At 43.2% G+C, this 27,553-nt stretch overlaps 2 protein-coding genes across 2 annotated transcripts in view; both read left to right on the top strand.

The window, feature by feature from the left end:
- The window catches only part of LOC308363877 (uncharacterized protein), a 15,550-nt gene extending 7,453 nt beyond the window's left edge, over positions 1–8,097 (top strand). Inside the window, exons 2-9 of the mRNA XM_080836767.1 lie at positions 34–140; positions 542–632; positions 2,117–2,312; positions 2,838–2,906; positions 3,060–4,147; positions 4,386–5,209; positions 5,827–6,030; positions 6,634–8,097. Coding sequence (XP_080692893.1) covers positions 34–140; positions 542–632; positions 2,117–2,312; positions 2,838–2,906; positions 3,060–4,147; positions 4,386–5,209; positions 5,827–6,030; positions 6,634–6,890 — 2,836 coding nt within the window. The 3' untranslated portion in view covers positions 6,891–8,097. The remainder of the gene's footprint in view (positions 1–33; positions 141–541; positions 633–2,116; positions 2,313–2,837; positions 2,907–3,059; positions 4,148–4,385; positions 5,210–5,826; positions 6,031–6,633) is intronic.
- A 17,094-nt stretch (positions 8,098–25,191) lies between these two features.
- Positions 25,192–27,501, top strand: cdk2ap2 (cyclin dependent kinase 2 associated protein 2). Its single transcript, XM_080836863.1, has 5 exons — positions 25,192–25,664; positions 25,859–25,991; positions 26,375–26,463; positions 26,709–26,829; positions 27,186–27,501. The coding sequence occupies exons 2-5, from the start codon at positions 25,937–25,939 to the stop codon at positions 27,251–27,253; spliced, it is 333 nt and encodes a 110-aa protein (XP_080692989.1). The 5' UTR covers positions 25,192–25,664; positions 25,859–25,936; the 3' UTR covers positions 27,254–27,501.
- Positions 27,502–27,553: the final 52 nt, after the last annotated feature.

Below are 27,553 nucleotides of genomic sequence, written 5' to 3'. Positions count from 1 at the left end.
TTTTTTCTTTTGTGCTTGTGTGTGTTTGTACAGACGTGGCTGTGGAAGGAAACGGAAAGGGACCCCAGTGAAAGTGTGCGATCGTGTTTTTGCCACAGAGGATGATGAAGAAAGCACCTCAGAGCACAGTTATTGCCCAGGTAAGGACCTTTGCTAACCTAAGGCAGCATGCAAGTGTGCCAAACAGCGCTGCTCAGGTCACATTGAGCTGGATTGGCACGTCACACTAGATGGCATTCATGTGTCCTTGTCCCTGTGTTACTGTACAAGTCATCACAGCTAGAGAGGAAAAGACATGTAAAGTAGTTCATGACTGAGTATAGTGCACATGTATTTGGTATGTTGGTGTCTATGGGCTGTGAGTACAATGACAGTGAAAGCCTATGATGTGTTATATGAGTGCATGGGGGGGGGGGGTAAAAGGACCAACATATGTGTGTGTGTTTGGATCTGTGTGTGTTAAGGCATGACGGTTTGTGTAAGTGTGTGAGTGTGAATGTTGAGTATGTTTACATGACGAGTGTGTATGTGTGTGTTTTAGGTGAAGGTCAGTACCAGGGGGGAGAGGGGGGCAGGCACAAACTCCCTGCTCCAGAAGGCCCCTACTACATAGCAGACTCTACACAGCTCTGGTGAGGGAATTGAAGTGTCTGTCTTTGTGTGTGTTTGTGTTTGTGTTTGTGCGGTATTGGATGTGTTTCTTAGTATGCTTGATTGTGTATTCGGTGATGTGTGTGTGGGGGGCTGAACATGTGTTTGTGTGTCTGGGAGCCGGGGTACTTTTGAGAATGCTGACTGTGTGTGACTGCCTGTGTTTATTGCAACATGTTTATTATAGCAAGGCCGATGGAATGTGTGTGTGTGTGTGTGTGTTTGTGTGTGTTTACTGCAGTGTGTAGTTCAGCTGATGGTATGTGTGAGTGGGTGTGATTTTGCTGTAGTGTGTAGTTAAACGCTTTATGTGTGTGTGTGTTCGTGTTTGCGTGTGTGTCTGTGTGTGTGTGTTGTTGATTCCGAAATGTGTAATGTTTAGACCTACTGAGAGTGAAAAGTTTTTCTGTTTGTCTTTTGCCCTTTGAGAAATTACAATAGCATTTTTGCTACCATTTGTTTGTGTTTATACGTAATAAAGAGTATGTGCTTGTGTATACATGAAAAACAGTGAAAGAAATAAGCAGAAATATGTATGTGTGTGTATGTATAAGTATGAGTTGGGTGGTGTGTGTTTATGAGAAAGAGAGTAGGCATAATTTAGGTGTGTGTGTGTATGTGAGTCATCATAGTCATTGGTGTGGGTGTGTGTTTGTTACTGGTAACGCTTTTTGTGTCTGTGTCTCTATGTGCGTAATTAATGATGGTTGTGTGTGTGCGTGCATGCTTGTGAATGTGTGTTTGCTCATGTTTAGTAAGTGACCATGCCCAGTGTGTGTGCAATTGCTCATACATTTAAGTTTGTGTGTGTGTGGCGGGGGAGGGGGGACTTGACACTGCACTGCTGACAGTGAGTAGTGTGTGACTGAATCTTTCAGCTGATGGTGTGTGTGTGTGTGTGTCTTGAGTCTGTGTGTGTGAGTGGGTTTTTGTGTGAAAAAGCGGAAGACCTGCTGACTTAGCTGTGTTTGTGTGTGTGTGTGTGTGTGTGTGTGTGTGTGTGTGTGTGTGTGTGTACGCGCTTCTATGTGTACACGACTTATCATTTGGATGAGTGTGTGTGTGTTCTGGTGATGGAGGGTGTGGGCGTGCTCCACTTATGGTGTGTGTGTCTGTTGCTGATAACGAAAAAGTGTGTGTGTGTGGATGGTGTGTTGATCCGTGTGTGAAGAAAAGATGGAGGAAGAAAGACTGTGTTGAGCTGTGAGAGTTTTGAGTGTGTTGCGAGCTTGCTGATTACTTGTATGTGTGTGCGTCGGTGTGTGTGTGGTATTGCTGATGGTTTGTGTCTACCCCTTTGTGCTTGTGTGTGTGGATGTGGTATTTGTGATGTGTGTGCGCGCGTGTGTGTGTGTGTGTTGTGTGACTTGTATTTGCCTACTGCCTGGCCTTCTTCTGTGTTGGTGTGTGTGCATGCGAGTGTGTGCATGTGCATACATTGAGCTTTCTCTCTTGTGTGTCTCAGTGTGTCTGAGCAGGGAGAGGAGGGGGACAGTGGTGCGCGGGGGCCCATTCTCTACCCCCCCACCCCAAACTGCCGCATCCGTGAGGTGCATTGTGGGAATCAAGTGCGCCTGGTCGTCATAGCAATCCGCGACATCACTAAGGGAGAGGAGATAACGGTAGACTACAGTCTGACTGAATGGGGCGAGAACGCAATGGTGAGCCTCACCGTAACCATGGCAATAGTAACCATGCCTGATTTATTTTCCCCTGCGCTCTCTCTCTCTCTCTCTCTCTCTCTCTTTGTGTCTCTCTCTCTTTCTTTCTCTCTCTCTCTCTCTCTGTCTCTCTCTCTGTGTATCTCTCTCTCTCTCTCTCTCTCTCTGGTCCTCCCATTTCAGCTCAGCATGCTGTTGATAACAATCAGACTCCATAAGGCTCTGATTACTGTGATCAACAGTATTACACGTTTCTCTTACATTACTCTTTATATTGTTATTTTCTGATGTGTGAAGCAGTTATTTAAAATGTGCACCAATCTAATAATGTATTCAATGATTCATTTCTTTATTCATCAGCTTAAACACAAGTAGTATAATGTATGTTCTGTGAATATACAGTGACTGAAGCTGGGATGGTTACAGTGCATCAGAGCATCTGTGGCCATGGTAACAGCTCAGTAACCGTCGGGTGAGGTGGTCATAATTATATACTAAATGTGAATATGCATGCATTTTTCGCAGGGTTTCCATGGCACTGTGCCTCCGGCCGGTTTTGAGTGTAACTCTGACCCTGAAAATGGTATCAAGAAGGTAAGAGTCCTGTTGCCCCGGTTCGTGTGTGTGCCAACACAGTTTTATATCAGAGTCTTTTATACCAAAAATAATACTGCCGTGTTGTGTTTATGAATCACTCAATCAATTTCGTTTCTTCTCTCTCTCTCTCTCTCTCTCTGTCTCTCACAGGAGGATGAGGCAGGACAGGTGCCCGTCTCTGTCTCTGACTACATCACACCATCCTGGTCCCTCTCTCCGTCCTCTTCCCCGCTGTCCCACTCTGACGGCAGTGACTCTGACGAAGAGGAGGACGAGGAAGAGGATGGCGTTGATGGTTCTGGCCAGAGGGGTCGCGCCCAGCATCGGCAAAAGAGGCGTGGGCACCCCTCCCTGGCCCTGGCCTCTGGCTCTGTCTGCCCCGGCTCTGCCAAGAAGAAGCCCCCCCAGCAGCGTCCCCAAGGCCACCCTCCCGGCTGCTCTTCCTCTGCCTCCTCTTCCGCCATCCCTCGCTCGCTGCCATCCTCCCCGCCGCAGCATCCTCACCCATCGCGGCCACTCTTCAAGTGCCCAGCGCCGGCTGTTGGCGCCAGTAGCAGCAGCGGCGGCGTGCACCTGCGCATCCCCATGCCCTACAAGCAGTGCTGCGTGTACTGTGGCCGTCACTTCCGCTCCCTGCAGCGCCACTTGGACAAGCACCACGCCCACCAGCCGGATGTGAGGGCTGCCCTGGAGCGAGCCCACACACAGCCACTCCCGTCAGCCCACCCCCCACACCTCCACGCCTCCCTGCCTTCCTCCTCCTCCTCCTCCTCCTTGCACCTCAGAGACGGCTCTGCCCCTGGTGGAGGAGCAGCTGCCATGGTGCTCCCGTCAGCCCCGCCCAGACACGCCCCTTCTCCGAACTCCAGGAGGAGCCCTGCCTTGTCCCCAGGCCCCCGCAAGAGCCCCGCCCCCATAGCTACAACACCACCCAGAAGGGGTGGAGTCCCTGTGTCTGTGCTGAAGAGGAGCCCGCCCATACAGGTGGTGAATCCGCCCAGGAAGGTGGGGCGTAAGGTGAAAAAGGAGAGAGAGGAGGAGGTGGAGGAAGCCGAGAGGAGGCCCAAAGAGGAGGAGGTGCCCACCCCCATCTACATGGAGCATAAAGAGGTGCTGGAGCTGCAGCAGCAGGTCTCCCATCCACATCTACCCCCAGCTATTACTCCAGACGACGAGGATGATGACAACTGCATGGGCGACTACGACAGTGGAGCTGATGATAAGAAGGACATAATGAGGTATGGATTTCCCTGTTTTTGTGCAGCCTGTAAAACCCCCTCGGCGGTCTAGAAAAACACAAAGAGATCACAGAAGTCAGGTCTGAGTGGATTATCTGTGTCACATCAAAGCTGAATTGTCAGTGCTGCTAATACTTTAGTATATTGCATAGACTATAACTCATACCAAAGCAGCTGGGAAAAAAGTTTTAATGTTTCTCTCTCTATTTGTGCTTCTCTCTTCTCTTCTTCGGTGCAGTTCTCGGAGGCCCCACATCATGCCTCTGCTCTCGTCGCTGTCGTCTCTGGTGCTGTACCTACGTCGGCTGCAGCACTCAGCCTTCATCTCTCTGTCACGCTCCCCACAGTCTGCCGAGGCTTGGCGCCTGCTGTGCCACTCCAGCCTGGCACTGCTCATCCTCTACAACCGCCGGCGTGAGTGTGAGGTCTCCAAGCTCACCATAACCGAGTACCACGCCCGCATCACCCCGCAGTGCCCGATCCCGGTGCCCCCGGGAGCCCCGCCGGCCCTCACCCCGCTGGAGGCCTCACTGTCGCCTTTCGAGCGTCTGGTGCTGCCCCACCTGCCCCGTGTAGGAGTGCAGGGGAAGCGTGGCCGTGTGCAGCCTCTCATCCTGCCGCCGCACTCTGAGGCGTGCCTGGACATGCTCCTGCAGACACGTCCCGGCGTTGGCGTGGACCCACTCAACCCATATGTCTTCGCCCGGCCGTACCACTCGCCTGCCACGCCACTGCGGGGCACAGACCTGCTGCGCAGCCTGGCGCGCTCCAGCGGCACGCGCAACCCCCGCGCCCTCACGCAGACCCGCGTGCGTCGGCAGGTTGCCATCCTTACGCAGCTGCTGCTGCTCAGCGAAGGAGAGGAGGAGGCACAGAGGGGCACCTCCGTCCAGCGCCTGGAGAACTTCCTGCAGAGGGAATACCACGTGACTCAGAGCTGTGCCGGGATTGGCCAGGACCCGGGCCTGATGGGACTGATCGGGCGCGTGGTGCTGTGCGGCGAGAGAGACGGAGTGCTCTTCAGAGGGATGAGCCTGCACCACATCTGCCTTGAGCTGGATGGTAAGACACAGATGCAAAGAAGAAGACGGATAGGAAGTCAGAGCTGGAGGGAAAGACACTGAAGGAGGGAGAGAGCCAGAGATGGAATAAGGAGAGGTAGAGAGAGATAATATTGAAGGTCAAAGTTAAGTTGAAGGAAAGGGGGAGTGGTGGAGAAAGAATAATGCGCAACATCACAGGAGATAAAAAGATGAATGTTGAAAAGAAGATATAGGAGGAGATGTGGAGAGAGAAGGAAGGAGAACAGATATGCAAACGGAGATTAGATGGGTTAAAGTGGAAGAGGAAGACCATGCAAGATGAACGAAAGGGAGTGAGATGGAGAAACAAAGCCACCAAAAGAGTTTGAAATGGAGGGAAACACGCACTGAGAAAATTGAAGAGAGGATTAGCCATGAGTCTCCCACAGTGCTAATTAATGTGCAGTGTAATAACTAATTACTTCTAATGAGAGATGCAGGGTAACTTATTTAAGGATAGATTTTCCAATGAGTCTGTTTAGTAACCACACCTCTCATTTCCCTCCTTCATTCTGTCTCCTTTCCATCTCCCCTCCCCATTTCCCCAATCTGTCCACTTTTTCATCTCTCTATCTATCTCTCTCTCGCCATGAACAGTGATGTCAGGGAACTCCGGGGACTCCTTTTCAGAGGAGTCGGATGGAGAGCAGGGGAAGGAGAAGATGGTTTCGGTGACACCGGCAGCCATGATTATGATGAAGAAGGGCTCGGCCAACGGCAAGTCTCCGCGGCCTAAGAAGATGAACGGAGCATCGCCTTTCTCCCCCGGTCGCAAGAGAGGCTCGGGTCAGCCCAAACCAGGTGTGTATTTGTTCGTGTTCGAGTGTTTGAGTTCACTGGTGTGTATTTGTGTGTTTGATGTGCCTCTGTGGACACAGGTGTTTGTATATATTCAGTGTGCTTGTGTGTGTACAGTATATGTGAGTGGGAATTGGAGAGGAAGTTGGTTCCGAACAGTGCTTAGCTCTTGGCTCTTGTGCTCTATGATGGGAAAATTAAGAGAGGAAAGAGACAAATATGTCTGGTACCACTGTGCTGAAGCAGCTAATGAGTAGGTATATTCTTCTGTGTCACTGAAATGTGGGTCTCTGCATGTGTGAGGGAAAGAGGGAAATGAGAAGGGGAGGTGTGTTTATGTACATGAGAAGAAGATGCTTACTGTGTGCGCATCTTGTGGGTGGCCGTTATCATTGTTGTGTGTGTGTGTGTGTGTGTGTGTGTGTGTGTGTGTGTGTGAGTAAGAGAGAAAGTGGGTGAGCAGAAGGGTATCTGTATATGAGATATGCAGTATATGATCAAGTGCTTGAGTCATCAGTGAGCATGAACATGCCCCTTCTTTAGTTTGTGTGTATGTCACGTTTGTGGAAGCCCTCATCCTGACTCCTCCTCCTCTTTCACTCTCAGGGAAACGCGGCGTGCTGAAGCGACCCTGGTCAGAGCAGGAGCGGGCGGCCGTGGAGTCCCACCTGACGCGGAACATCGCCGAGCTGCGCGTGCCCGCCAAGGCCGACTGCGAGCGCTGCCTGCAGCTTTGCCCCCTGCTGGTCAGCAACCGGCGGGACTGGAGGGCCATCAAGTTCTACTGCCACAACCGCATCCAGCTGCTCAAAAAGACCCGGCAGAGAGAGGGCAACGGTTCTGACCCCCTGCCTATCTGTTGAGGGAGAGGGATGGATAGAGAGAGAGAGAGAGAGAGAGAGAGAAACAGAGAGAGAAAGAAAGAAAGAAAGTACTACAGTCCCCACATGATGGGTAGTTTAAGTGGCCAAAGATTCCACCTCCATTTTGGTACTCGGACGGTACATGAAATGGTATTTTAGGGTTTCAGAGTTATACTGAGATTGCTCTGGACTTGGTGTCCAATCAGAATGCTGACAGTTACGATACAACAAAAGAAAGGAAAAGTGAGGCTTTGTGCTACATGTTTTTACTAAAGACCTCCTAATATGTTGCTTTTTGAGTCTTGCGTAGAGGATTTTAACGGAGGCAGTAGCTGCTCTCTTGACTTTGGTGTAGATGTTTGTTCAAGTCGTGCTGCTCCTGGTAATTTGGAGTGTTAACTGGGAGAATCTGGTCTGACACTTGCCTCAGACGCAGAGACCAAAGGACTCAGTCACAGGCATACTCCCGGTGTGAACTGCGGACTGTTTTTTTTCTTTTCACAATGAACCGCCGTGTGAAGATGAAGGATGGAGATGAGGAGTAAGAGTTAAAGGATGAATGTTGACCACTTCTGAGATGAACCACAGAAAGACACTTCTTCTCAATCACTCACTCTTTTTCGGAGTGCCTGGGCAGACAAAGGTTTGCCACATGGCTTTATAAATGTTACGTGTCACCAAGTGTATGTATACTGCAGATCGATTATTTGCGTTTTTATCATTCTATGTAATATTTTTTTTTTTTCAAGTGGCCAGTGTAGCTTATATATAACTCTTGTGGACAGCTACTCCCTGTGGTGTACAAATGGATGTGCTAGTGGACATATTGCTGAACTTTAAGCCCTAACGGCCCTCAAGACCATGAGGTCATCACAAGGTCACAATCACTTCACCCATATCGAACACTTAACCCAAGCTACACACCTCAGCCTCAGATACTTGAAGTAATTTTACAGTTCACGCCTTCTGTTACCATACGCGGTTTTCAGTCCTTCTGCTAGTTGCATTGTATATATAGATATACTATTATTATTATTATTATTATTATTGCTATATCACCATAATTATTACTATTTAAGCTGGTTGTGTTTTTTATGGAAATATCTCTCCATTAAGCTGTACTTGTACATAAGGTTTTGTAAATAATACTACAGACATGAAAAGACGACAAGGATGAAACACACTGTACAGACATACGCTTCTATTATTTGTGTTCAATGGTGTTTTCTTTTTTACTGGTCTGTAATAAAAGTGATTTTGTTTTTGCAAATGTGAAGTTGTCAGGCCTAACGTGTCCACTAGATTGAGCTTTAACAATGATGCTGCACACTTTAAGAGTTAATCCAGCCCCTGGATTCTAGAATCTTAATTAATTTTTAAGAAATCAATAAAGTTTGTCCGCTATTATCAAGTCGAAATGCAATATTAATGATGGACAGTAGATGGCACTCTGGAGTTGCATTATCAATATCATTATCAAATAGAGGGGGATCCCATCTTCAGAGATACTAGCATGTTTAATACTGTGCAAGGAATAAAATACAATGCAAACATATTGAAATAATTGATTTATTCAATGGTAGATACATGATTGTAAGTCGTTTTCAGAAAATGCCGATGTTCTCATCTTTGCCTATCAGTGTGCCTGGAATATGCGTCGATGGTAGTTATATGGTACTTGTGTTTACGTTATTTTATAATGAGCCCCTTGTGTCTACATCGGGAGTGGGTCCTCCTCCACGGATTCCACCATATTACACCGCCATGTTTCCACAGAAGCTCACGGACAAACCATAACACTGGCTCAAGATAAGGCTTTTTTGCGTTGTGATGGCATTTGACAGTCACTGTAAGTACTTGCACACACTTGATATAGGAGTTTGACCTAAATGTAGAAGTATTCAGCAACCTCACCATGAGATATCACTAAAAACTACACACTGGACCTTTTATTATTATCGTTAAGGAATTGTCTCTGTCATTCCCCTGTCTTTCCTTCTTTGTTGCTATCTCTTTGTCATGCTTCGTATAGTATACCTCCTTCCCCTGTGAGACAAACCTGGTTCTTGTTGAGGGTGAACATTAGGAAACGCCAGTGCAGAGACCCTTGACCACTGCGCCATGACATTTGAAGATACTCTTAACTTACAAAATGGTACTGTACCTTATATGCTTCATAAAGTACAGTACAATGATCACAAATTCCCGTAGCTCTGATAATGGTTTGTGTAGGAGTGATTAAGTAAAGTAAATTTCCTCTGTGGCTTATCATCACCTACTCCAAACACTCATATAGCATATTGTGAGAGGATGTTTGTCCCTTAGTCTGGAACTTATAGCAGGTGTCAGTCCACCTGGCTGTTTAAAATAGGAACACAAAGGCAATCCTTCCTTAACACTATAAAATGTCAGAGTTCTGTCAATGTGTAAGTACACCCCTAGCCTGCTGAGCCACTTTGTTGTGGGCACAATAAGAAGTGGTGCTGTGTTGGCAAACAGTCCTGTTCCCCTTTTCATAATGGAGAACCCAAAAGCCGTTCTCTGGTTAAAGGGTTTTCTTCTCTGCTGCAACTGTGGCACTGCACACCCCTACATACTCAGCAGCCTTCCTTACACCCACCTCCCAGTAGTGCTGTCCTGAGCCTAGTACTCCCATACACAAAACATGTGACATGTCCATATATTTTCGCTGGTTGAGGACTGGACACTGTCTTTCTTTTCAGGGAACGAGGCACTGTTTTGAAGTCATAAAGAGGTTTACTGAAGATGAAAACACAGTATTGGGTGTTAGTTATAAATTATTATGGTGCAAAGGATTGTTGTAGGGTAGTTCATGTACCACCTGGTCGTAGTCCACACAGGCCACCAAATAATATCTCACAATCAGAATCTTTCAGAAATTTCAACTCAAAGAATCATCAGTTTCACAAACATCCATCAAACTGCACAGTGGGTATGAAATAGAACAAATTTGTCATTCCAAACCTTTTCATATATTGACCCATAACAATTCATACCAATTTTATACTGAATTTTCATGTGTATGTACGTAGCACAAGTACTCCCTACTGTCAACCACGGTGAGGATTCTCCATTTTCAGGGACACATTCCCCTCCTTAAATTCCCCAATTAGAGTTGTCCTGCCCTAGTACTGAGGGTCAGCCGGTTCTTCCTCCTCAATCTGTGGCTTCTTGTAGAGCTGAATTCGGGTGGTGTTTTTGTCAGGGCGGTACCAGCGCACTTTACTTGAGTAAAAATCACGTGAGACTGAACAGGGCAAGGGTGAGGGCAAGGGTGAGAGTGTCTCCAGGTGAGGCCAGGGTCTTCTCACCAGGAACCAGTATAGAAAACCAGTATAGAAAAGGAAACTGAGGTTGGAGGGAGTTGTGAGAATGCACAGTTACTTGCTCAATACAAAGCAGGGCAGTGGCAATAGTGCAAATGTAGCTCTAAACACACTTACCCATAGTCTCCTCAACATGGAAAACAACCAGACAAAGCCAAGGGAACAACATATCTGAAGGTATAAAGAGACTGCCAATTCATATCAACATATCTGAAGGCATAAGGAAACATCCAACTCATGTTGCTGAGATTGTCATTTAACACTATAATGTTATACAATTTGAAAATTTGCAAAGGCATAAATATGATCCATGCTGAGAGGTGATATGTAATCATATACTTTTACACAGCCACATGATCTTACCATATTGCTAACAATGGCTCCTTTTTAGGCTGTTCTACTACACTTAAAACTACCTAAAAAACTACTTAAAACTACTGTTTTTGATGTTGGTTCTTTCGATACAAGTTTTGTAAAAATGACAGTGATATCCGGTTTTCCTTGTCATATTCCTTGTGGACTGCAATGTTCTAACAGTACAGACCGGTCCAGATCAGTTCAGACTGGTACAGATTGGTAAAGTACAGACTGGTACGGTACAGTACGGTACTGATACAGACCAGACCGGTACAGACCAGCACAGTATCGGTACAGACCGGTACAAATCAGTACAGATCAGTACGGTACCGGTACGGATCGGTACAGACAAGTACAGACTGGTACCGGTACAGATTGGTACACCCTGGTATAGGCCAGTACTGTACCAGTACAAATCGCTACGGTACCGTTTTCAAGGCAACACTAACAGTTTTTTGCAATCATTTTCACTCTTGTCTCAATACTATGTACACTTTCCCAAAACACTTAACCTATCCAGCATACCAGTAGAGTAGACTATTTGAGCTAAACTGTGGATATTTGGCCCTATGCTTACATACAACATGCAGTCAATGACCACAAATATCAACCTAATTAGGATAGCAGCATTCTACAAATGGCCTCCTATGTTGTGCAAACAGGTTTTCCTCAGTAGCCTAGACTATCAAGGACAACAAAGTGTGTGTGTGTGTAAATAGAACACACACTGCCTACTCTGATAATTCACACCCATCGTCAGGAAAGGCAAGCCCTGCCCCTGGTCACAAAAGAAGTCAGGTATGCCTACTAATGTGGTAGACCCATCCCTTTGTCCCGAACTGAAGGCGCGGCCAGTGACAGACTTTCTTCATTAAGCTTGCATCAACAACTGCAGGAATAGATGCTGCATTGTTCAGGGGCAGGTCAGAATGTTCTTGAATGTGGGGATGTAAGGGCTCTGGGGGGTTGCATATGTATTCCTTTTGGTATGACAAGTAGAGCATAACAGGCTAGCCAGACAGAATTGAGTGACTTCAGTGGAATAAAAAGGTTAAGTACTGCTTACCGTTGCCTGTGCAGAACAGTATAGTAAAGGGAATGCTAATTATTCGAACTAGACACTGTAGATGGAAAGACAGTTTAGACAAGAAAAAAAGTGACATAGAAAATAGGCTACTTTGTCACTGACGGATAGATACAGTGTTACACATTGTACTGCGGCTCGCCATCAGAGGTGGTAGACCTGAGGTTGCTCAACTTTTTGAAGACAACACGCTATTTATATACATTTATCGGAATAGTTTAAGTTTAGTGGCTAATTAATTATTACCCGAAGCCACTTGCAATCTGTCTTTCTCTTCACCATCATGTCCAATTAAATGGAAAAAAGGAGAACAAAAATGCTCAAACGCCAAATTTCATGAATTTCATCCATGGGAGTGCTGCAATTGATGAATTTTAATGTCTAAAGAACTTCTTAAGATTAAGATATGGTTTGCTTATACTTGCCAACAGGGGCGGTTTTAGGCACACACGAACCGGGCAGCTGCCCGGGGCGGCACTTTTTCATAAGACGTGGGGGGCGACACTCTGGGCCCTTTCTCCCTTCTCAACTGGTTTTGTCCCAGGGACCACCATTCTGACTAGAAAGTAATTTGCGACCCACTGTTGCCGCCACGCCCCCTCCCCCTGCACAGATATTCTGCCTATAACAATGTATTTTCACGATATTCAAGAGTAATCTGGAAATGTGTTGAAATGTCAAAGCGAATTTATAAAAATAAAATAAATCTGAAACTGATCAATACAGGCGCCCCTGCTCGCTAAGAAGATCCTGTGTGAGAAGGGAGAAGGGTGACGGGGGAGGGGGCGCGGGGGACAGTTCACCTCTGGGTCTCCCAAATGGAACGGACAAGGGGGGGAACGGGGGATCCACTTCTCCCCCGACTTTCTTCCAAATAACGCTCATTCATAACATTTTAATTACAGGCCTATAATTCCTTCACGTTTTAGTTTTTCTGAATTGTGTGAAATGGCTAATACGAATAGGTATTACAGAACGATAATGTGGTCATCAAGGGCAAGGTGAATTAGTGGAAGGAGACCACGGCACTGACTGCATCAACTTATCCAACAAGTGAAGGTAGTAGTTAGTAGGCTAGTTAGTAGTAGGTAGTAGTCTAGTTAGCAGAGTAGGCTACAGATAGATAGATAGATAGACACTTTATTTATCCCGAGGGAAATGTAATGCATATTTTACAGAGTAGTCTATTACATTATCAAGATAACTATTGAAGGATGCTCAAGTGGACAAGGTAAAAATGTGTTTTCAGTCAAGTTTAACTTAACCTAAATTCCTATTAAAGTGGCATTATGCGGCAATTGTACTTCAGGGTTAGGGTTAGGATAAACAGCTTTACCTTAAAATAACAGCTTTAAAAAATGTGGGCGCTATAATGACTTTTAATATGGAGATTCGCCTCCATGCCATTGCCATACGAGGGTCCGTAGGCAAATTACTTTGTATTTTACCGTATGTAGGTTTGCCTGAAGCCGCCCGGGTTTTACTGTCTGCCGAACTATTAAGTAGCTTATTACCATTTTGCGTTGTCTTGTGTTATACTTGCCAACTTGACTAACTAGTTTGTCATAGTGTCAAAGTCAGCACATTTGATGAGATTTAGCTAGTTTTAGCCGCTAGCATCTGGTTAGCGATTAGCAATTGATCCGTTATGCTGCTTTAAGGCAACCAGCTAATGTTGAGCACCAAGAGAATTGTTTGCTAGCTAGCGTTAGCTAGCTGATTTGACCATAGGTTATGAACATGTTCATTCATCTGACACTAGGCTAAATCCCGCTAACAGAATATAACAGCATACAGAGTAGGCTACTAGTATAATCTTAATAATGAACTGGTCGATAGCTAGCTGGTTAGACCATAGATTTCCTTTTGACACTTGTATACTAGCAAGTGTTAGCGAAATCCCGTTAGCCACGATTAGCTAACTCAACTAACCATAATGTTGAGTGCTTGCACAACCTATCGTAGCCCGACCTATTATCCCGCACGACCTATTATCCCGCAAGCGCTGGTACACGTTACTTAATATTGATTTCGGTGTCATCCAGGATCGCAAGTTAAGAAATGTTCCTGCTGAGAGTCAAACAAGACTTCGTGCATGTCTACACACCTGTCACTTCTGAAATATGTAAGGTTGATTCATTAAACCATATTTATATTGATAAAAACATATTAGTTAAGCGGATTTTTTTGGTGGCCCGCGGGATAATAGGTCGCGTTACTATAACTTGCAGAGAGCTGGTTAGCTAACATTAATGTACATGATGTGTGCATTGATTCTCAATTATTCAAATGTTCTTTTGAAGGATTTGTGCAATTGATACATTTAAGTTTGTCTTTCACTTATATTGTTATAATACAAAATTAATACGATTTTTTTTCCGGCAGGGGGCGCTCGGAGGGGGTCTTGCCCGGGGCGTAATTCCATGTAGAACTGCCACTGCTTGCCAACAATCTTTGGATGTACGACAAATGAAGTAACATTTTTTTCATAGAGGGCACTGCAACTGACACATTTCAAGAATTCAGGAATTGCTTAAACTAAAATCTGGAAATTAGGTATGCTTATACTTGGCTACATCTGCATCTCCTAAAGTTTCATTTGGTTTGCTCAACCAAATGAAATATTTTGTATTTAGTGCCATATCAGTCATTAACATTTAATGTTAAAAAAATTGGTAGGGTTTGAAACATATGTGAGTCAAAATGTGGAATAGGTGAGTAACTGCACATTACTTTAAACCCAGTATTCATTGTGTCTTCACAGAACAATGAAATATGATGTAACTATTTCATCATAAGGTCCGAGTATTTTTCAATTCTTGGAACAAGAGGCCACATGTGTGGCATGTTTTTTTTTTTTAACTTAGCCCTATAATGCTTGTTGTTTCATTTTTTGACGTTTACGTCATCATGATCAATACTTTCCTGAAAAACCTGTATCTTCTGCCCTCTAGTGGATTATCTGTGCTCTGTATGTTAGTATTTTGCAGGGAAATCTTTGGCAATTTGAAGAAGTTACTGTAGAAATAACATTTGTATTGTAACTTATATTTCATTATCAAAATTAAATGTATTGAAGCAACATATAATTGTTAAATATTTCATACTTATTTTATAGTAAATCTTTTTGAAAATTGATCTATCACATGTGATACAGCAGGAATTTAGGGAAAATATATCATGTATGAAATATGCTACAGTAAGTATTTAAGGTAATTTATCTGAAATTCCCTCCAGTCTTTGTATTGCAATTCATGATGTTAACAGAAAGCTCATATCTCAAAAACTCTCTGATGACACAGACCTTTCACAACCTCAACTGCACGCTCCTCTGTGTCTGTTCCTGCTCTTGCTCCATATGCTACTCCAGTCCGTTCATCCTCTGCTGTGTTTACTATTTCCCTCACAACTTAGTGTGCCTCGATGTTTGGTTTCCTCGATGTTTGGGTTCCTCGATGTTTGGTTTCCTCGATGTTTGGTTTACCGATGTTTGGTTCACCTGTAGCCAATGTGTTAATTGTGTTTAGTTCTCACCTGTAGCCATTGTGTTAATTAAGTTTAGTTCTCACCTGTAGCCAATGTATTAATTTAGCTCCTATGTAAGCCTTAGACTTTTCCTTTGTCTTTGTGTGTAATTGTTTGTGATCAGCAAGACGTACTGTGGTCTCAGTCCTGTGATCTTTGCCTTGTTTGCCCATTGTGGCACTTTGATTTATTTAAGAGAAACACGCCTTGAGCGTTTGCATCCTTTTTCTTGTTTCAAGTCTCCAGTTTGTGATAAGAACTAGGCATATGGACTCAGAGCCCCTTCCGGTGTGGCCTCATTTGATCACTGAGGGGTGCTGTGATAAGCAGAACGTTTTTTTTTTTTTTTGCCAATGACAAGGCAAAATGAAAAAGTTGAAAAAAAGTTCCATATGCAATGAGCAACCTTGTTGTTGTTTCTTAAACTCATCTAGGCCTAATCCAAATATGATCAAAAAACATATATGTAAATGACTATTTATTTATTTGTATTTAATGAAAAGGTCTAATAAACACTTCAATGCACTAAAATGTTCTGGCTAACATTGAAATTGTCTATCTTTATAGGGTTAAATTCCACACACATATAAATATATTATTCTGCCTTTTGAATATATTTTCAAAACTTTTTTTATTTCCTAGTTTCACTTTATCCTTGCTCATTCCCTAACTTTATCTGGCGGTCATATTACCCACTGCAGGAATTTCTCTACCATGGCAACACAATAAATCTAGGGATCATTACTCAGCCTTGGGTGTGAAAAGCAACAGAATGAAACTGAACTTGTTTTGTATTTCTTTACTTTCTCCCTCTCTCATGCACTTTCTCTCTCCACCTCTCCTTGTGCAGGCATCCAGAGCAGTTGGAGACAGACATTACTACAGGCATACTCTGAAAAACATTTTACTGTCACAATTTTACTGTTTCTGTAGCAGCCTTTCCAGGAGCCCTGCTCCTGCCACGCCCCCTTCTGACTCTGCACACCTGCCTCAATCACCTTCCCAATCTCCTGTCTTTGCACACCTGCCTCAATCCCCTTCCCAATCCCGATTGCTTACACCTGCCTCAGTTACGTTCACAAGCACCAGTGGTGGAATGTAACGAAGTTTTTTTTTTACTTCGTTACTGTACTTCGTTACATTTTTACGTATCTGTACTTTACTTAAGTAAAAATAATAGTGCATACTTTTTACTTTTACCTCGTTACATTTTGCAGCTATTATCTATACTTTGACTCCGCTACATTTCTACAATATGTGTCGTTATTCGTTACATTTTATGAACACAGTTTCGCCAAAATGTTGCCTACACAAAAATATGGATTACGTTGCTTTAGGACGTTTCAGCCAATCAGGTGGCTCTATCAGCTCCAATGATATTTGGCAGCATCACTACGGTAGCCCTGCCTGTTTTGCTTAAACATTCGACAAACAGCCTGACTAACAAACAACTTTTCAGCATGAATTCAGAGTCAGCCTCATCTGAGGACATGTTCAAGTTCAGAGGCCCCAAGAATAACTCGTGAAGGTTTCAGTGCGTCTACCTCAAAAAAGGAGTTGCTAGTCTTCAAAATTCGCCTTCAAATTTGGAGAAACAGGTCGAGTTATGCGGAGTTCTTGCTATGCTAAGTTAATGTCTATGACTTTTGCATATCGTGTGCGGTTACTGTCATGATTTTATACTGTTCATCTAGCAAAATACATGTTGACATACAGCAATAGCATCAAAATAACACGATTGTACCTTGATTATTTATTTAACGTAGTGGTAAGATAAAGCTGGTAGTTTAGCAATGTCAAGCTAACGTGAAGATTTGCCTTTTTTTATTGACTGGTTATTGCCTTGCATTCAAACTTAATGCCTAATCTTGGGTTACTCAATATGTTTTTTTTTTTTTTCCTTTCTTCAATCAATAGAGCATAAAACTCTGCATTGACCAGTTTAACAACTCCATTTGTTTTTCATGTTTCATATTTCCATTTTTTACACGTTTACAATTAAATAAAAGATTAAAAGATACAAAATTGTGTCTTCATTGGTTTGGTTTAATGGTTTTAACTTTGCAAATAATCCCTGGTAGATAACTTGTCATCTGCAGAATTGTAAGATAGAGTGTGAACAGTTTACAGACAATAGGCCCAATAAGTAGACCAACTTTTCCAATTAACAAATGTTGTTGCTTATAATTATTACTAGTAGTGACATCTGTGAGGCATTTATTACAGTGCATGAAATGCCCTGTATTGTTATTCCTAGGCTTCTTCTTCTTCTTCTTCTTCTTCTTCTTCTTGTTACCTTTTTCTGCGATTAATTCAGCCCGAACCGCTTAACGTAGAAACTTCATTCAAAATGTGTCGCGTAGGTCTTGTAAACGACACTTATGCTATGTATTTTTCACTTTTCTAAACTTTATACTTTTTAAGATATTAAAGAAAAACGAATATAAATGTCTCCCATTGACTTACATTGGGCCATTATGACATCATAATAGGGTCTTTAAACTGGCTTGCACCTGTGCTTCACTGACAGCTGCACCAAATCAAAGGAACCTCTACTCTCTCTGTCCCTCTCAATTTAACTGTAACTAGGAACATTAAGACACCATCCATTCTCTATTTTTTTTCTCTCCATCTCTCCATCTTTCTCTCTCAGTCAACTTTCTCTCACACTCAATCTCTCTTCTTCAATCCATTTTTATCTCCTTTTTTCAATATTTTCACTCTCTCTTTATCTCTTCATCCACAGCCACTCTTGTTCACTATTCTTTCCTTCTTCCACTCTTCTTTCCTTTCTTATTTTCTTCTTTCACTCTTCTTTCCTTTGTTCTTTCCTTCTTTCACTCTTCTTTCTTTTCTTATTTCCTTCTTCCACTCTTCTTTCCTTCCTTCTCTCTTCTTTCCTTTCTTCTTTCATTATTTCACTCTTCTTTCTTTTCTTCTTTCCTCCTTCCACTCTTCTTTCCTTTCTTCACTCTTCTTTCTTTTCTTCTTTCCTTCTTTCACTCTTCTTTCCTTCTTCTGCTCTTCTCTCCTTTCTTCACTCTTCTTTCCTTTTGTCTTTCCTTCTTCCACTCTTCTTTCCTTTCTTCTTTCCTTCTTTCACTCTTCTTTCTTTTCTTCTTCCTTTCTTAACCTTTGCATTTCATGCACTGGTATTTCCTTCAGGAAATGCATTTTCTAGTTAACAGTCGCTATTTATCAAAATGGCAAAAGTACATTTAAAAGTGAGTAATTTTTACTTTTAACTTAAGTAGAATTGTTGATGTAGTAGGCTACTTTTACTTTTATTTTTACTTTCATTTTCCTGGGTACTTTTACTTAAGTGCTAAACTTCAGTACCTCTTCCACCACTGACAAGCACACGAACATCGATCACTTGCACCTGTCACGCTCACGATATAAACTCCTCACTCCCCTCCCCTCGCTGTCTGGCCCTCATGGGTTTAGGACGTGAAAATCCAGCTCCACCAGTAGCCTACACGACAGCGATTCTTGTGACTTCAGTCTCGAAATCCAGGTTTTTGTGCTTCCTTCGTGTTTTTCTTCCAAGCTCCTGTGCTTCCTTGTTTCCATTCTGTTAGGTGAAAATTCAACCTCCGGAGCTGCATAAAAGTATATTTATTAGACAAACAACAATTGCAATCGGGCTCCCCTCCCACCACAAGGCTGAAAGTGAAGCAATGATAAACATATCGCACAAGGTTTATATGGACAGAACAGAAGTTAAGCGTTCAGCAGTGATAACCACGTGGTGGATTTCTGACGTCCGAGGCACCGATGGAAGTTTTGCACAAGATTGGAAGAAGCACAGTTCGACCGTTCTTATCGCCTATGGTCTACTCTAAGGCCCAATCCCATTTCTAATCTCTACCCCTACCCTTACCCCTACCCCTTCGCTTTTTCAAACTGAGGGGTAGCCGAAGGGGTTGAAACGCTAGCCCTTCGAATTGGGATAGTACTGTAGCACTTCAACAATTGCGTACGTCATCAGTACGAAGCGTCGGCTGTTACGTAACCGGAGAGCGACAGCTGTCACTCACCAGACATAAACAAACATGGCGCCTGCAGCTGTTATTTACACAATGCAACATTTCATCAAACAAGTTTTAAAATCATGAATTACAAAGAAAATACTTTCATTTGTGTGATGCTTTCCCTGCTGTTTCCGACATTTTTAAATTGACTCCCGCGATGTTTCTTCTTTAATGATCACGGGTTCGCAATGCATTGAGGGAAATCAGTCTACCCCTCCGTTTGAAGTGTGCCCTCGGAAAATCTCCGTTTGGAGGGGTAGAAAGCGCTTCCCCTTCCCCTACCCCTCTGTCTTAACGTGAATTGGGATAGCACTACCCCTACACGTGAACGCGCAAAACGGAGGGGGAGGGGAAGGGGAAAGACGAAGGGGTAGGGGGAGAAATGGGATTCAGCCTAAACATGCTCTTGTACGTATGCAGACTAAGTGGCACCTAACAATCTAAGTTACACACACACAGAAAAGCCATGTTCCTGCTTTCATAAGCACATGATTCATACAAATAATATATTAAAGTGCTGTCAAACGATTACAATATTTAATCGCGATTAATCGCATTTTTGTCATAGTTAACTCAAAATGTATCGCGATTAATCGCAAATTATCTATTCTAAAATGTCCCTTCAGTTATTTTTTTCCATAATTTTTATTTCATTGTAATGCTCTTATCAACATGGAAAAGTGGATTGGCTTGCTTTATGCAATGTTTTATTTTATTGAAAAACATTGCCAAACATGGCGGTACAAAATACAATTATAAAGTGCACATTTCAGATAAACAAGGACTCGGCCTATAGTGCAGTTAAACCATGGCTTTTTTTGCAGTGTGCTGTTGGTGATTGTCCTGCTGGAAGACCCATGTCTTCGTTGCCTCTGCCATGATGTCTATACAGAGCATACTGCACTGGCTTCTCCTTATAGCTAACAGATGGGTCTTGTTGTTGTTGCCTGAGGTGGTACCATAAAGCATTACGTAGTTCTCACGAGCTGTGACGCACCCTGTTCACGAAAGTTACATAGTGAAATACCAGGCGTACCTGGTGTGCTGTGGCAGTGGAACACTTGCCATTCTCTGTATTAAAAGTCAGTGAACCACCAAAATGATTTTGAAGCTGATATTTCAAGGTAAAATTGAACCAGACAAATGATGAAGACTCCTTTCCAAGTGCCTGATGAAAGTATAAAGTGATAAATAAATGTACAGTGCCCTGCACAATTATTGGTACCCCTAGTAAAAACGAGAAAACAGGCTATGAAAAAATAAGTCTTTGCTGTTTATCCTCTTGGTCTTTCACTCAAAATATTCACAAAAATCGTAGTAAATATTCACAAAAATCGAAGTAAAATTATTGAAAGAAAAAAGAAACTGTTGACATTAAATACATATTTTTCCCAAAACATGTGTGCCACAATTAATGGTACCCCTAGAAACATCTTATATTTATTTAACTGAAGTATATTTCCAGTCATTTTTTACATTTTTAAGTTCACCTGTTTGATTAGGAACTCTTAAGAGGTCAACCATGACTTTCTGTTCCACTGGCGTACAAATATGAGGTGAAACATGTGTCAGGCCAAATTCCATTTTCAGACGCCACCTACACCACAAGTTGTTTTGGAGGGTTGCCGGAAAAAAGCCTCTGCTGTCAACCAACAACAAACTCAAGCGCCTTCAGTTTGCCAAATGTAAGTGAGACTTTCAATGGGACCGAGTTATATGGTCAGATGAGACCAAGATAAAGCTTTTTCACAACAAAGGGTTTGGCGTAGAGTAGTGTAATTTGGACCACTCTTCTTTTGCCAACTGCTCCAGGTCTCTCACATTTGAAGGGTGCCTTCTCCCAACTGCTGCTTTGAGATCATGCCACAGGTGTGCGTGTCGTAACCATTTCTGGGGACTTTTTGCAGTGTGCTTTTGGTCATTGTCCTGCTCGGAAGACCCATGTCCTCTGACGGAGACCGTGAAAGGAAGTCTTCTTCAATTTGCCAACTGGACAGGTACACAAATTCCCCCCTTCCTAGTCCCTACCCTGACAACATATTCTTAATAACTATTACTGATTCAACCTTAAAATGTAAGTCTAGCTTCAACTCTACAGAGTTTATTTTTCTATGCATGCCATTGTCACCCGTTTTGCCTCCCAAGACCTCCTTTATTTACTAGTACTTTAGATGCATAACATAAACAAATGTCATGTGATGCAAAAGTGGTACATCTATAGCTGTGTCTGTCCCATTGATGTATGGGAAGACCCTGCTGGCTTTTCTCTCGTGTTCAAACAGCTCTCTAGAGCATAAAAGCAACTGGGAATCAGAGGAGGAGCACAGCAGCCAGGAAATCACACTCACAAATCCATGTGCATTTGAGAAAAATATCAGAGACCGAGAAAATTGGGATTATTTAAACTGCTGCCCAAACCTGACGTTCACAGTTAACTGTACTCTGTCTGGTACACTGTCTATACTTGCGGAGTACTTGGCTGAACAACGGTTGAATGCTTCCTGTGTAGATTCAAATAAACAAAGGTTTTGCCAATCCAAATGGGCAGTTTGTGTAACCTTATCAAGTATTTACCACAGCATAATGCATATTCGTAATTAGGTGAGCACTGTATTGCAATGTAGCTACTGTGTAATACGGCTCACCGGCTGCCCTGTAATAGCTCTGACTCCATGTTTGTGTGAGCTATGGAGACCAACCATCTAAAACACAAGCAACATTCACCTGTCCATTGCCTCCATCAGTGACTGAAAGGACCAGAGGGGTGCCAATCACTGATGGGGGTGTGTAAAAAAGGCTTCTCTCCCAGCTGTATCTAGCTGAGGCACCCCGCTGTTTGGGCCAGTCACAGGACCTGGGGTCCAGGCAGAGGTCAGCCTATCAGCCTATCAGCTGATCCCTAGGTTCTGTGGGGGGTCGTAAACAGTGGAATGTCACTGTTTATTGGTCACCCCGGGACAGTTTCAAGTCTTTCCTTGAGGCATGTCCTGACATGCTTCTCAGCCCCTCTCGCCCCTATATAAGCCCGACCCCCTCTCTGGCCATTTTGTGGGAGCAGAGCTGGAGAGAGGAGCATCAAGGAGCTTGTTGGACTGTTCACTTCATCATCTCTTCACTTCATGTGTGGGTGCAATAAACCTTCATCATCATTAGACTTTGGCATCATCCATTCTTGTTCTGACCGGACAGACCTGTGGCGATTGTAACCAATTCATTCAATCAGCTACAGTCCTTTCTGGGGATTCAACTACATCCCCTATTTTATAGGGTGAATGGAAGTGACAGAGAGGGAAATCCCTTTATCTCTGAATTTACTATTTCAAGTCAATTAAAGTTAGTTTTGGTGTCATCAAGAATGTAATAGTGAATTATTATTAATGATATAGCAACAAGAATTATTATCGTTTTCCAACCTTTTAAAATGAAGTGTACACTGGCCTTCTCCAGCTCCCCTTCTGAGGGATCTGTCACTCTGTCCCCGTAGTGAAGGATCTGGGTCTGCTGCTTCTAGTGAAAAGTAGAACTGGAGTTTTGTACTTGACATAGCGCACCTCTACTGATTCTGTGAAAGCAGTGGTGAGTGAGCAAGACACGATGATCGAGGACCCCATCCAGACAGACAGTGGACCATAAGGACTAGACAAGATGAATGTCTCAGGAACTGAAAATGGAAAGAGAGGGTCAGATTTACCCATGTAGGTTCACGTCTATGCAGTCTTCATTTACTAATATGATGTTACACTCTAATAATATATCATTAAGCAGCATTAGTAATTGGAAGAAAATATGAATTTATAAAATCGAAATGACAAAAATGAATCTGTATTAAATGCCTACTATCATAATTGTCTAGATATTTAGGAAAACCTAGGGCATTGTTTCCAAGAGCCCCCTGTCTACATCCCTGTGCTAGGTACAACAGAATTTAAAAATATATATATTCTTTATAAATTCGGTTGACATCGCAGGCAGGTCATTTGGTCTAGAACTTTGAGAATTACATGCCAAACCCAAGGGCATAAACCACACTTAAGTTTCTAATTCTGTGAATAAACAGGACTTAAGGTCAGTATTCGAAAATCTTTTGAATACTGCGAGGAATAAATGATAAAACTGCCCTGTTTAACTGGATCTTATTATGATTCAGTTGAAAGAATGAGGTTTGCTATGATTATCAAATTGCCCATCGGCTTTGTGGAGAGCCTTGCTGAGGGATCTGGGTATGGTGAGGTGAACATGCTAGCTTCTTGGCAGTGGATTGCTTCTTCAGTGCCTTGGTCAGGGCCCTGAAGGTCCCGCTGCTCTTCTGGGCCCATGATTAGGAGCACCTACGATGCTGTGCTCTGCAGCCATCAGGGCAGGCCAGGAAACCTCCATCTCTATCCGTCTTCTGCTGGGCCTCCCAAGCAACAGCGTGTCTGCTCCATGGCCCACTCCAGTTCCTGGATCTCTTCCTTCATTCTTCGGCACAGCGTTCTATCTCACTCCTGACACCAATGTGGCAAGCTCACGTGGAAGTATGCACAGAAAAACAGACATCTCACTTCTCAAGGCGGCTCCTGGGCCCAATACACCACATTACCCCAGAAGTATGCCATTTATTCAGCAACAGCTTACACACATGCACACATGCAGTAGAACTCATTCACACATACAGAATTGGGGGAACAGGAGGCAGAGTATACTTGACAGTGATGATTACAATGACTGTGGACAGATACGTTAAACTAACAGAGGGAACTAAAACTGGACTGAAATGGTACAACACACAGACAAAATGATAATGGTCCCACACACTAGTACCAGACACCAAAGGGAGGCATAAATCATGTTATTCATGAACAGCCACCCACAGTCTTTCACTACCCCAGCACGCTACACTGAGGACTGTGCACCTAACGGTAAGAAAACTATATGCATTGGTTGTAAATATGTCGGAACCAGAATTAGCTTTGTTGCCAACATACAGCATTGTAGCATCAGTGTTTTTTTTTTCAAAGACCAATTGTGACCAAACTGCAAGCAGTTTATTTGGTAAAGCACACAGCACACATTTGCATGGGAATGCAATGGTTGTGTTATATTGCAAAGTATACCCTACAGGAAAATAAGCAAGGTGTAATAGGTCTGCAAATAGATAAACTATGCCATAGCAGACATCACTGTTCAGCTGCTGATGACTTTGATATTGTGTTGAAACTGTGCTGTTGGTAGTTTTCGCATATGGAGCTCTACAGCACCCGCTATTGGGGAGAAGCTGTAAAAGGTTGTGCCCAGGGTGTGAGGAGTCTGTAGATTTCCCTTCAGGTATGCAGATGCACGGGTGCACCAAATGAAACTTTTATTGATGTACACAACACACTTCATGACTGCACTCTAGAACTGTATTAACAGCTCCTGTGGCAAAGCAAACTCCCTCCACCACAGAAAGTACATCCTCTGCTGTGCCTTTTTTATGATGATGTTGAGGTCAACTTGAGGTTTTGAAATGATGGATCTCAACTTCAAGAAACTTTAAGGTTTTCATGGTTTGCACAGGGTTGTATGATATTGTGAGGGGTAACTGTTCTGAGGGGTGTCTCCTGAAGTTCACAGCTATTTACGAGGATATGACGAGTGTTACAAATATTAAGAGTACTTGAATATCTAAACTGTGTGTAATGTATACAATCGACAATAGATCATAACACTAGCCTACATAAAGTCTCCCCCCTCCTCTTTTTAAATCAGTTTTTATCTTCATTTATATTCATTGTAATGTCTGCTGTATGTCTATAAATAGACAAAGTTCTTTTAGACAACTGGAATAACATTGTTTATCACTTTATTGGTACAACTGATTTATTTCTATCAAACACACCAAGTCATTGATTGCAGAGTTGTAACCCTCTCTGATTAGATCAGTGGTTGAGCCACGCCTCTGACAGGGCGCAAAGCGTCATGGGAAAAGGAAGCAGCTCCTCTGCCGACAGCATAGGGCAGACGGTCCGGCAAAAAGAAACATTTACAATACTTCCAGATATAGATGGTTCTCGTATTCGCCTTGACGAACATTATTTCATCGATCTCTAAAGGAATGTAAACTAAGAACTATGTAAATTGAAACAAAAAAAATACTTGCAAACCGGTATCGACTGGCTGTTAGTTGTCGGCATAATAACAGGCTAACCTGTTAGCTGTTAAATAGCTTGAATGGAACTGTCTCTAAAATACACATTTTCGAAATAACTTTCCTTAAAGAAATCCTCACACAGTGGAAAGGAGTTAGGGTGAAAAATTCTGTTTTGCGAAAGGGAAACTCTCACCCTAAGAAGTGTGAGGCAACTTCGCAAAGTCTGATCACTAGTACATTTCTACGGAATTGTTGCTAGCTATCTAGCAAGCTTACATCGCCTACCTTGTTGAGGAGCAACGTCATTGCAAGCTGGTAAGAGGTTTGCCTGCGCATAAATATTAACTGGTCACCTCCGGATATAACCCATAAATAGGGTTCCACTTAGATAACTGTATGTACATTAAGATAGATATTACTAAAAAGAGCCAAAGCATCTCAAACTCTTAGGACCACATTGTCTGTGAACGAAATGCTTACACTGATATTCTATCTATCCCACTTCTCAGAATTGCTTTCGGGGCTTTGCAGTTAAATAGAAATACACCACGGACGGAAACGGTGATTATTCTCTTAGCGAACTGAAGATGAGCTACAAGCCGATTGCACCCGCCCCTACCGGATCAAACCACACGCCACCAGGTGAAGTGTTTCCATTCTCCCAGGGAAAACTTTCCTGTGTGAACTAGTATTTTTTCTTTTTGTTTAGGTTAGTGGCTCATAGCCACGACAGAACAGCAGTGAAAAGAGGTCAGAAAGATAAAGGTGGAGTGCACGGGTAGGCGCGGGTCGTTTGCCCTGGTCTATACATGAAAATCACTCTCGCTGGTGTAGGCTCAGCAAAGACGCAGACCAATCCAGAGTTGTCTAGCTGCAAGACCCATCCTCAATCTCTATCTTACAAAACACTTAAGTTTGATTAATTGCATCTACAGCACGATGTGTGCAAATATGATCATGTGTTTAGAAAACCCCACTTATCTAGTGGGTTGTCATAACAGGAATGTAAATCTGTATTTCCTCAGGCTCCAGTGTTCCATCCCCCTCCCTTCCCTCTTCCAACTTTAGGCCAGCTTTCAGTGATTTTGGTCCACCGTCCATGGGCTTTGTACAGGTACAATTTCTTCCAGCTCTTCTGCAGCTTCAGTTGTAAGGAGAGCATTCATTTTCCTATTGCCTGTAGCTTGCATGCTATTATGTGTATTTCTTTAGGAGAAGTCTTGTCAAATGGAAATGTAACAAACTCTTGTGTAGTTCTTCTGTAACTACCAGTTGAAGTCATTTTGAAGTCTTTATTATCCTACTTCTACTTGTCCAGTCAGTCTACTTATATGGATTACGTATCTTGTTCCCTCACAGCCTGTGAAAGTATCTCAGGGTTCCACCTACAGCGAGTTGCTGTCTGTCATTGAGGAGATGGGCCGTGAGATACGGCCCACTTATGCCGGCAGTAAGAGTGCCATGGAGAGACTTAAGAGAGGTAACATGATCTGGTGGCTTTGTGTGTTTACCACATGTTACCTTCTACCTATTCTCATCCTCTCTGTGTAGCTGAGCTGTGAAGATTGTGTCTATATTATACTTAGCAACATCAACCGCACTTAAATTGCAAGCACCACACAGTCAGAATCCAACCATGTGTTATCAAACAAGGAGGAATCAGGTCTTAGTCAGATAGATACATTTCTTGATTATGTATTCTCGAAGGCTGCTGTTTTGGTAGTGTTTATGAATGAGGATTATTGCTTAAGGAGATTGTGCAGCATGTGGTGGACAGTTAATAACATTTGTATTGAAATGCTGCTAATGGGAATGCATCTTTCCTATTCTGTGTAGGTATCATCCATGCACGTGCTCTAGTAAGGGAATGTCTGGCTGAGACTGAGAGAAGTTCTCGCACATAACCTCCCCCTCACCGCCATTTCTTTTCTCTACCATCACTTCCTCCTCTGAGCCGTTTCACTCACACCTCCTCTCCTTCCTCTCTCTCTCACACACACACTGCTCCCCATCCCTCTTCAAAAGAATTCCTCCAAGCCTTTCCCCCCATTTTTCGAATAGAAACTATGCTGTTAGCATGGCAATTTTGTAATCCTGATTTTTGCAGTTTCAGTACTTATATCAAGAATAAAGTGAATCATTAATAGAAAAATGTGTACTTGATTCTTTCATTGTTAGGGCAATGAGTTCCCTTCCCATCACCC

This window comes from Sprattus sprattus (assembly GCF_963457725.1).
Source record: "Sprattus sprattus genome assembly, chromosome: 4".
NCBI classification, from domain to species: domain Eukaryota; kingdom Metazoa; phylum Chordata; class Actinopteri; order Clupeiformes; family Clupeidae; genus Sprattus; species Sprattus sprattus.
The sequence above is the reverse complement of the archived record's forward strand: the minus strand, read 5'-3'. Positions and strand labels throughout refer to the sequence as shown.

Bases quoted from the DNA above. Each gene is read 5' to 3' on its own strand.
- cdk2ap2 (XM_080836863.1), top strand. From the start codon at position 25,937: ATGAGCTACAAGCCGATTGCACCCGCCCCTACCGGATCAAACCACACG. The intron at 25,992-26,374 runs GTGAAGTGTTTC...GTATTTCCTCAG, and splicing joins ATCAAACCACACGCCACCAG to GCTCCAGTGTTCCATCCCCC. The intron at 26,830-27,185 runs GTAACATGATCT...TATTCTGTGTAG, and splicing joins CATGGAGAGACTTAAGAGAG to GTATCATCCATGCACGTGCT.